Source organism: Triticum aestivum, chromosome 7D (assembly GCF_018294505.1).
Source record: "Triticum aestivum cultivar Chinese Spring chromosome 7D, IWGSC CS RefSeq v2.1, whole genome shotgun sequence".
NCBI classification, from domain to species: domain Eukaryota; kingdom Viridiplantae; phylum Streptophyta; class Magnoliopsida; order Poales; family Poaceae; genus Triticum; species Triticum aestivum.
In genome coordinates this window covers 272,717,262-272,728,695 of record NC_057814.1, presented here as the reverse complement: position 1 = coordinate 272,728,695, position 11,434 = coordinate 272,717,262, and the positions used below count along the sequence as shown (strand labels likewise).

Genomic DNA, 11,434 nt, shown 5'->3' with positions numbered 1-11,434 from the left:
TGAGATTGCTGAGTCCTCGTGACTCACAGATTCTACCAAAACAGTTGCAGGTGCCGACGATGCCAGTGCAGATGATGGGGTCGATCTCAAGTGGGAGTTCGACGAGGAACGTGGTCGTTACTATGTGTCTTTTCCTGATGATCAGTAGTGGAGCCCAGTTGGGACGATCGGGGATCTAGCATTTGGGATTGTCTTATTTTCATCTGGATCTTGACCGTAGTCGGTCTCTATGTGTGTATTTTGGATGATGTATGAATTATATTCATGTATTGTGTGAAGTGGCGATTGTAAGCCAACTCTTTATCCCATTCTTGTTCATTACATGGGATTGTGTGAAGATGACCCTTCTTGCGACAAAACCACTATGCGGTTATGCCTCTAAGTCGTGTCTCGACACGTGGGAGATACAGCCGCATCGTGGGCGTTACAGTAGGCATGTTCTGATGGATCTCTCCATGAATGAAGAGTGGGTGGAGGGGTATATATAGCCTCCACACAAAATCTAGTCGTCACACACAATTTGCCAAACCCGGTGAGACCGAATCATGAAACTCGGTTAGACCGATTTAGTTCAAAATATGAACGTTAGGCTTTTCGGTGGGACCGACATGTCAACTCGGTGGGACCAATTTCATTAGGGTGAAGGCATAACGTAATCTCGGTGAGACCGATCACACAAACTCGGTAGGATCGATTTCTGTAATAGTCAAACAAAGAGTTGGTCAGGCAAACTCGGTGGGACCGAATCGCTCATTTCGGTGAGACCGAAACATTACGAAAGGGAAACAGAGAGTTTGCATTGCGAAATCGGTGGGACCGATCGCTCATCTCGGTTGGACCGAAACGTTACGAAGGGAAACAAAGAGTTTGCAATCCCATCTCGGTGAGACCGAGATCCCTATCGGTGAGACCGAACTGACTAGGGTTTCTGGCAGTGGCTATGTCAAATGAACTCGGTGGCGCCGGATAGATCAAATCGGTGGGGCCGAGTTTGACTTTTGGTTTGGGATATATGTGGAAATGAGAAAGTGGTTGAGGGCTTTTGGAGCATATCACTAAGCATTTTGAGCAAGCAAGCCATTAAGCAACACCTCATCCCCTTTTAATAGTATTGGCTTTTCCTATGGACTCAATGTGATCTTGGATCACTAAAATGAAAAAGTAGAGTCTTGAGCTTTTGCCAATATGTGTCATTAGCATTTTGAGGGGTCCACATTCCTAGTGCATGCCATGCCAATCATTGAAATTTATGAAATAATCATCTTGAGATAGAATTAGTTCAATGAGCTATATTGTGTTAGGAATTACCAAAACCACCCACGGATAGTTGCACTTTCAGGGACACATGCCCTTGTCCTCTCCTGGCCCGGCCATCAGGGACACAGACGCCCCTTTTTCTCTTCTCCTTCCCCATCCCGCTGCCCCCGCCCCCTACCCCTGCCACAACCGCCGCCCATTTTCGCGGCCGCCTCGCTGTCCAGCCCGGCCGCCCAAAGCACAACAACCAGATTTGCGCCTCTCTCGCCCCGACGCCGGCAGCCATACAGTAGATCTACGACGGCGGGATTTGGCGCATCCAGCCCCCGGATTTGCCGCATACTGGCTGCGCCGACTGCGCCTTGCCATGGATTGGCCGGGTACCGGACCGCACTGCCCCGGCAATGCCACCACCTCTAGCATGATGATGCATCCGCCTCTAGCCGCTCGAATGTATCCCGTCGGCAGTTCACTGGCAAAGACACACATGGCCGCCGCTTGGGCTCGGCGCTGGCCCAGCGGCTCATTGGCTCACCGTTGCCGCTCATAAAGTGCGACGACTACCCGGGGCAGGTCGTGCGCCGCGTTTCTACCACGCCGGAACATTCCGGATGGGTGTTCTTCAAGGGCAAAAAAGATGGGGTGTGTGCTTCTTTTGATTCGGTTGTGCTCCCGGATTCAGCACATTTTTGGTAGCTCGCATTGCTTATACTCAAATTTGTGTGTAGGGTGGATGCAAGTTTTGGTATTGGGAAGTAGAATATATCGATCTATTTTATTTTCTTTCTACGGGGAGAATATATCGATCTATTGTTATCTCGAAATTTGCTAGATGTCCGTGCACTCGTTGCTAGAATAGAGGCTAGAGATGAGATTAGATGCGAAGCAACGTCTACGTATTTGGAGTCGAAGAAGATAGAAGTGCGCAAGCTGGAGAAGCCACGGATCAACAATGAGGACATACAAGATATTAATCCAACTAGTAGAAGCAGTTATGAAAGTTGGATATCTTTTAAAATGTCTAATTGTAGTTTTTGTTTTTTTGATCTTGCTCTTCTAGGGAAGAATTGGTAAATGTACCCAATGTATCAAAATGTCGTTGATGAACGGGCACCAGCCGACCTTGACAATCAGATGCGTCTGTGTGTTAGGTGCATGTCCAGCGCATCCAAGAAAATCGCCGGACACACTTTCATTGCCCTGCTCAAACAGACAAAATCCAGACAAAACAGACGTGCCTTTATGATGGTGGGTTCGAGTTGGCCTAACCCCAAGTTTTGTCGTCGTCTTCGTCAGGACTGAACCCCGGCCTATAAATTACGGTGGGCCGCCGGATCATACATACAATGGGCGGAATGGACTTGTTCTCAAGAAAAAACAAGGCGGAATGGACTTGTTGATAACCAACAAGCTTCCTAGCCGCAATTTGCACGCAGATTCCACCAGTCTTGTCCTCTCAGATGGCCGATCGACCAACACTAAAATTAGTTAATGATGTAACTGCATTAGACAATAATAAGGATGATGACAGCAGAGAACCAATCAAACTGCTACAGCTGAATTACAACAGTTGCTTCATACGAACTGATAGGTTCGCTCATTCATTACAAAACAGACATGGGCAAACAGTTGGCAGCAGCTACTCTGGTTTGTCAGCTGAATTACAACAGTTGCTTCATACGAACTGATAGGTTCGCTCATTCATTACAAAACAGACATGGGCAAACAGTTGGCAGCAGCTACTCTGGTTTGTTCTTTGCTGCAGTGCTATCTACCTGGCCATCTCAAATCTTCACCCAGGCTCCTAACCAAAAATATTTCAACGCTGAGCAATTACCAAGTCTAGAATAAACTTACAATCTGCTCACCGCAGACCAACATAGAAAAGCTTTCGGTTTCCCTTTCGCCGTCACTTTGGACAAAACAACTTGTTACATGAATGCTAATGCACATTTCATTCTACAACACATCAACTCCACAGTTCCCCACCAATTAGCTGGCTACACCGCCCCCCTCAAGCTGCTGCACCTGTCATACCCTCCTGTAATTCGGATTGATTCCGTAAGGTAACCAGCTATTGTCATCATACAGGACCTCATGTGCCCCGTTGAAACCATGGGGGTGAAACGACCTATTAATCGCTGGCTGGTGGACTGGCAAAGGAACAAACATATGCCGGGCTTGCTGCTGCAGTTGAATCCCAGGATCTGTCGAGTAGATGAAACTACCATGAGGTTGTCCTATCATATGAGGACCTGGATGAAAGTGTGCTTGTGGCAACCCATAGGAAAGCCGAGGAGGAATCGGAAGCTGAGATGGATGCACAATCTGATTAAATGGTTGGGTAGAACCTACTTGATGCACATGAGGCATAAATACAGTGGGAGTTGGTAAAATAGAATCAGTCCTGTTAGCAGCGCGGCCACGTTGTGCAGCGTGCTTCACTTTCTTTTGCTGCTTCTCACTGTTTCCGGGGTCATGTCGCAACTCCCTCTTCCTCTTGCTCTTAACATGTTTTGGACTGGGGTGACTGACTGGCACATCCTGATTTAACGCCCCAAAAATGAGGATCTTCAGTGTCAGTGCATCAATTTTACCCCTAAAGAAATCAGTCAATTTGGAAACAGTATCCTTTAGGCATTCACAGATGTTCTGCATCTCCACCTTCCCTACTGATCTGGCAAAATTCTGAGATCTGTCCAAGAAGTCTTCCACCTGCAAAAATGAACGTATCAAATCAAATAAACAATGCTCTGCAGGATTTATTGAGAAGTCACAATCAGAATTCACACAAAACTTACACTCAAGTTACCAATTCCTCTGTTCCAGGTCTTTGAGATCCAGAATCCATCAAAATTGCTGGCACAAAGCCCTTGCTCCCATAAATCCTTTACTGCTAGTAGCTGCACAAGAGAAGACAAGAGTATATTTGAGCATGTTGACCATTGAAAAGTCAAGATGAGGCCACGATGAAACTAGGATGCGAGCTATGTGGCATGAATGAACAATTGCATTTATTTTATTTTATTTTATTTTTGCAAGGTGCCCATACGTAGCCACATGCACATAGCCAGAAAAAAGGAGCTAAAAACAGCTGTGCGTTAAACGAGGACAAGCTATACACTGCACGATGGAATCAGGTGGTTTAATCATGTTCTCTGTGGAAACAGGGTCACAATATTGAATAATCAGGTTACTTGATCACCATATTTCACAGGAAAATGTTCTGAAGGGCAAATGACAACAATGTCATAGCTCAAACTGAACAATGTCATCCCATTCCCGCCCGCAAAAAAAAATGTCATCCCATTCCAGCAGGGTCAGGTAAGTTTAGAGGCTGAACATGTGCTGAAGTTAAGATCAAGTGGAGATGTTTGCTGCAGGAGGTAACTGGAAGTATAATAGGAACATTGTCAAAAGTACATTCATCGACAAAAAAACATGGGTGCACCAAATTGTGCTTTTGCACCTGATATCTTCCTATCAAAAATTGAAGCAAACTATAAATAACTCACTTTACTCATTAGTGATACAAAAAGTTCAGCAACGGATTCTTTATTAGTGCTCCCAAACCCCTTGAATAGCACAACGTTTCTCTGGACACTTGCAAAGTCTGCACCATCTATAAATGGGTATAAAATATCTTACTGTTAGTTTTTAATCAGTAATCAGATGATAAAAATATGACAACAGCAAATGTAGTTGCAAAGAGCCAAAAAGAATGACATGTACATCAATAGAGGAGGTACCTTTCAGTAAGCCGGAAAATGCAGGTAATATTGGAGGATGCCGGGTCTGCACTCCACATTTACAATTCATAAGTGCACTCATTTATTTTTGTTCAAAAAGAAAAATAATTAAGCCTCAAGTCTCAGCCTGGGCCCCTCTAATGGAAAATTCTATACAACAGCTAAGCTATATCCAATGTACTCCGATCATGAAGTTTGAACAGAAAATCAAATAAAGGTAACAATCTCACTTTACCTGTAAATGGAAAGCAACTAAGGAGATAATTGCCATCGAGCTCATCGTTCGATCTTTGGGACAATTAACATCATGTGTCTTAGCCCAGAACTTCATCTGCAGAATAAACAGAAAATAATTTCATATCTTTTAGATAGATAACTTCAAGGGGAGTATAATGCTAGTTATACTTTCCAAAAATAAACATCAAGACAGGATTGAAATACCAGATAACAAAGTATCTGAAATCTTTCATCAATTGAAGAAACAAGTTTAAATATCATCGATCTTGACATGCCATCTTTGTTTTCGACTGAAATATCACATTCAACCCCAGTTCCCTTATCAGTAACCTTCAGTACAGGAACTATAGCACTTAAAACAGGTAAAACCCCATAACAACGACCACGGCCTGAAATTAACAATACAAGAAAGATAAGAAGTAAGGAAGACATCGACAGTAGCAACAAAAGGCTTCTGCTAAGCAGTTGGTTATATGCCCAACACAAAATGGACTACACAGTTTGCGGACATCTATCCAAGCAATGTTGATGCTATTAAATTGTAAATGACAGGCAGCCTTGCCTCGAATGAAACTTGTTCAATATAGCCAATTATAATTCTTCCGATTTTACATGTTTGGTACATGTCATATCTTGCGGTTTATACAAAGAGACAACACAAGAAATGGATAAAATTTTAAATCTTTGTTTTTTTACATAAACTGGACATTATAAAATAACTAGCACACATGCCCGTGCATTGCAACGGTAGAAAAAAATGATGTATACTTATATTTAGTGAGACATGTATGTGTAAAAACAACGCCTTATGCCACACTACAAAGAAAACGGTAGTCGCAACGGGAGAAAAAAATGATGTATAACGGTAGTTGCAACGGGAGAAAAAAATGATGTATACTTATATATACTTATATTTAGTGAGACACGTATGTGCAAACACAACGCCTTATGCCACACTACGAAGAAAACGGTAGTTGCGCAGTCCACCAAAACGGCCAACAACGCCACACAACAACAACTAGATGGTGCCACTCGGTGGCAAGGAGGTTCACCTACCGAGGTTTATCAACCACTCATCATTTGTGAAATAGCGCCGACAGCAAAAATAAGATGCAATCCATTAGAGGCTATATCTATATAAATATTTAACACATACTCCCTCCGTCCGGAAATACTTGTCGCTCAATGGATGTATCTAGACGTGCTAGATACATCCGTTTGAGCGACATGTGTTTCCAGACAGAGGGAGTATGATATAACCTAAGATGTAATGCACTGGGGAGCACTCTTAGGTCTACTCGAATTTAGTGATAATTGTATGTGAAAGCACAACGCCAAAGGGGCCCTCAATACAACCCTCAAGCTGTTTAATTCGCCAACATCATCATGCATGTGCATCGATCTCCTTTAATTATGTCGTTTAATTAGTTAGCCCATATCAGCCTAGTCACTCGATACGAACCAATGTGATCCTTTAATTATGCATGTCTCCTGTTTATTTAGCACACAACCAGCACACATCATGCACGTGCATTGTGCTCATTTAATTGCATGTCTCATAGAATTCCGTTTAATTAGCCCACAAGCGCCGATGCATGACCGATTTATAGGTTCTCAGCACGACTCGTCGCCTCGCATGCACACGGCAAGCCACGTCCTATCCATCGTGACAAGGTTATGACTCTTTTTCTTGTGCTCGTTCACGGTGGCCGCTATGATTGACGCTGCTGGTTGTAACGCCTCATTATCTTTATCTCTCTCCCATTGGCCCATGCAAAGCCCGTTATCCTCGTATTGCAGCGACTGCTTGTTGATGATTACGAATTAAGACGTATATAAATTGGTAGGAAAGGATGCAAGGAAGCGAGGTGGTATTTTTAATAAGCAAAAGAACCATTACTTGTACACATAGTATGGGGTAGCTCAGTTGGATGTACCCTTTGGGCTCCACACCCACGCCAATTTTTTTTACTGGGCCGGCCGCCACCTCAAGCAAGAAAACAGGGCACCTCACGTGAGAGGATCGGGGGAACAACCCACGAAACGTTTTTTCACTTACAATGAACGTGGCCCAATAACGGCACTGATCAATTTATAAATCAAAAATAATAATATGGGTGAACGGATCAAAAATTCGGAGAAACGCACCTTGCTTTATTAGTAGATATAGAGGTATAGATATAGATATAGATAGATAAATTATGACCCCAGGTATTGGTGGAACTAGATGATACCCCGCACATTGTTGGGGGAATTATTTGCTATATATTTGATCAAGTTGGAACAATATTTGATTATTGTACACATTTAAGATAGTTATGGAATATAATTAGTGTAATAATATTCACATGCATGGGTGCGTGTTGTGGTGGATCATTCCTCATGGATGTTAGCATGTTGAGGTGGCCTTTTTTGCATGCACGGTTGGATGTTGAGGTGGCATAGTTGCATCTTGAGATAAATAGAAGAAATGGGGATCACTCTCTCAGGTATATAGGATTCTATATAGAAAAAAATGCACCTCGAATTAGCAAAACTGTAGGCTTACTGCATATAACGATTTCGCATTTAGAACATTTTGGCTTTCAACGGGATGAATCCAGATTAACATTCTGCAGGGCTAAATATGAAACTCACGTAGACACCAAACTAAGGTTGTCAATAATATGCATTACATGATACAGTTCTGAACTTTTCTTTCAAAACGATTTTGGCATGCACCTAATAGTGTTTATGTGTCGGTGTTTTCAGCAAATGTTATATTGCAGTGCCATAACGCATCATAAAACTGTTGCCTACACATGTCGGTGCAAGCTAAGTAGAAGATGAGCATCATTTTATTGCATGAGCAGTTTCTCTTACGGTTACTTCTGTAGCTATGTACTTTTAGAACAAATTATGGTAACCTCAAGATCTTCACACATAATGTATGCAATCGCTATGCCAGTCTACGTCCCTTCTTTAAATCTATCAGGTCCAATACATAATTTTGTAAATAAGATGGAATGACAATTTATGAATGCGTGTTTAATGAACTTGAATCTCCAATGAAAGATGAGTAGACATACAAATGCTAGGAGAGATATGAAGATAAGACAGTAGTAATTACTCTGATGCTTATGTAGGACTTTTGCGAACTTTCTAATAACAGAAATCTTGTCCTTGCGAGCAAATTGACCATCCATATCATTGCTAAAGTTGACAGAGAGATCAAGATCACTTTTAGTAGTAAATAGATCCATTGTGAATGACCCAAACGGTTCCACAACTGGAAAATCATCTTTTTTACCTGAAATGAAACATCACAAGAAATAGGTCACACCATCACGCAAATTTCATATATTCATATGGGAGACAAAACCTTCCTAGTAAAAATAATATCAGGATAGTGATAGCCTGTTACATATAAAAATTTGGAGAACATGTACTGGCATTAACTAATCAACTACCTCAAAAAAGAGGTTGACTCCGTTGGAATTTAATACACTTAAAAAATCAAAACCAAATACCACTAACCCAACAGGCACAAAAGATGTATGCTCAGATTTCAGAATGTACTTTTTCCCTCATGCTCTATAATGTACTCCCTAAATGCTCTTATATTTCTTCACAGAATACAACAAAAGGACTCTTTATGTCCTACCAATATATTCCTAGTACATCAACTCATCAAGGCATAAGCTTCCATAAATGAAGTACATGGTGAAATCTGCAGTTGTCACATATTCATCTTAGCTGGCAGGTATCTGAAATAGTGAGACACTGTTACTTAAGTATTTGCATCTTTGCTTGACTGCCAGTGAACTCACATACTTGAACATCTGCATGTAATCTATAAGATCACAGGTGTTCTAAAACCAGGCATGAATGTGATGATTTCAATCCGTATACATATCTATAAAATTTTACTGTACATGTTAACAACAATTAGGCATAATAATTGAAAATACAGAAAGTTTGATAGTATAATTTCTTGACCCAAATGGTAACAGACAGGAACATCTCTTACCAAAAATGTCTTTGGCAATTTTGTTGAAGACGTCTATCATAGTACGTCGTTGCTCATACTCAACTGGCTTTGGGCGCAACATCGCATATGTTTCTAGAAGTAGACCTTCTAGAGTTGGAAGCAGGGCAGGATCAATCAGGAATGCCTCTGATCCCAACTCGCAGGTTTCCGCATGCTTGCATAGAGCTGCACGTAATCCAAAATTGAAATCAGACAGTACCACACCTAATGTAAATGGCAACAGCAAATCATGCAGCTGAAGCCCAATTGCAGGTCACAAGTATGCTAAAAGACATCACCCCAACTGTTTGGGAATTTCAAAGCTCAGCGAGGTTACATTTGTGCTTTAAACGGAAGTTACATTTGTACACTTTTGGAAAGTCTACAGAAGCGACAAGGAAAATAAGTTCGCCAAAGGAAAATAGAGAATTAAAATAAGTGCACAACGAACCTACTATGGCTCGTTAGATCCCACAAGATTTAATGAGCTACTTTAGTATACACTATTGGATCCAACACACAATTCAAAGGATATAGCATAGCATACGTCAGCCCGCACTTTACCATCCAATAGAATTGGGGTTCATGACCGACCAACCGACTACCAGGACTTTCTACAGTAGCAGAAGGAAGGTCCTTTCAAACTGCATCACAGTTGGTACAGCTCCATGTAATAATTCTACACGATGGATTACATGCCCACATTGCTCTCCACCGTGGTCTACTCCATAAATAGAGAATAAAGGATGAACACTGAATAGAATCTTCCGTTTGCTATGCTTCAGAGAGCCACCAGAATGAGAGACGGTACCTTGGGTATCCCATGAAATTGCCACGCTGGGCCTGCAGGATTCCAGAGAAAAGGAAGTTCGCGTTACACATCACAGAACAGAAAATTTCTTCATCACCAGCCTAGTACATGTTCATATATGATACAGTAACACGTGGCAGCAATTTCTCAAGCGCAAGCACACATCTTTTTTTCAACTAATAACAGACTGTATATAAAGTCCACCCAAAATCTGACTTAGAATTTAATCAAACAAGTAAAAAAACTTTTTTTCGACCAACCAAGTAAAATCCTGCCTTCCTGTGGCTACAGTTTGGTCTCGGCTAGAATTCAATCTAACAAACGGAAACCTCATCAGAATTCAATCTAGAATATGAACGGCAATAAAACAGCTCTAAGCAAGGGGAGGAAGAGGGGGGCGAAGCTGACCGGGGAAGGTTGTCGGGGCGAGCTGAGGGCTCGGGTTCGGGCGCGGAAAGAGGCGTAACGGTCACCGACGCCATGGAGTGGGACGGAGAGAGCCGGCGGGATCGGCGACGCTGGCGAGCCGGCAGGGTAAGGAGGTCACCGGTGGAAAGGTCAACAAAACCGCAAAGCCTGCGAATAGCCAGCAAGTCGCTGACGGGTGGACCCCACGGCTCCGGTCACATAGGGTTTTTTTTCGGTTTTTGAGGATTCATAGGGTTTTTTTTTCTTGAGATGATTTTGACGATTCATAGGTGCACAGCCCAATCCAACTCTACTCCCGAGTCCCAACACGGGAGAAGTAGGGATGAAAATGGGGTGGAAACTTTACGTTTTTTCGGAGGAAAAATAGAAACGGAAACGAAAATTTGCAAAACGTAAATGGAAATGGAATTTTTTATGCGGAAACGGAAAAAAACGAAACGGTGTTTTTCGGTGAAACATGCATGGAAATGGAACTTTCCGTTTCCGTGAATATGGAATTTCTGTTTTTAGTATAGACCTATAGCTACTTTGTAGTCCAACCACCAAAGAAAACACAATGACACAATTAGTAGAATGGATCTAAGGCCCAACTTCTACTACCACACATGTACTCAGCTTTACCCTATACGCAATTGTCCAGTACTACTACAATACTACGCTAAGTTGCTAACATAATGATATTATTTTGTAGCCATGTTAACAACTCGTTAAATTTGTTTGTTTTTGTGTGTATTTCTCTATGATTCAAGGGGTTTTTAAGTTCCGATCAATGCATATTTCTGTTTCCGTATCCGCTTTGTATTCGCTCCGTGTCCGTTTCCTATAATATCTGTTTCCGTATTCATTTCAGGGGTTTCTGTATTCGTTTCCGCTTCTGAAAAAATATGAAAACAAATATGATAACACTCAGTTCCGTCCGTTTCCGCTTCGTTTTCATCCCCA

General features: G+C 42.1%; 1 protein-coding gene across 1 annotated transcript; it reads right to left on the bottom strand.

The window, feature by feature from the left end:
* Nucleotides 1-2,779: 2,779 nt before the first annotated feature.
* Nucleotides 2,780-10,684, bottom strand: LOC123165496 (protein HESO1). Its single transcript, XM_044583154.1, has 10 exons — nt 10,472-10,684; nt 10,064-10,095; nt 9,253-9,438; nt 8,353-8,532; nt 5,448-5,632; nt 5,242-5,337; nt 5,007-5,052; nt 4,773-4,879; nt 4,059-4,160; nt 2,780-3,972 (listed from the first exon to the last, which is right to left on the bottom strand). The coding sequence occupies exons 1-10, from the start codon at nt 10,543-10,545 to the stop codon at nt 3,289-3,291; spliced, it is 1,692 nt and encodes a 563-aa protein (XP_044439089.1). The 5' UTR covers nt 10,546-10,684; the 3' UTR covers nt 2,780-3,288.
* Nucleotides 10,685-11,434: the final 750 nt, after the last annotated feature.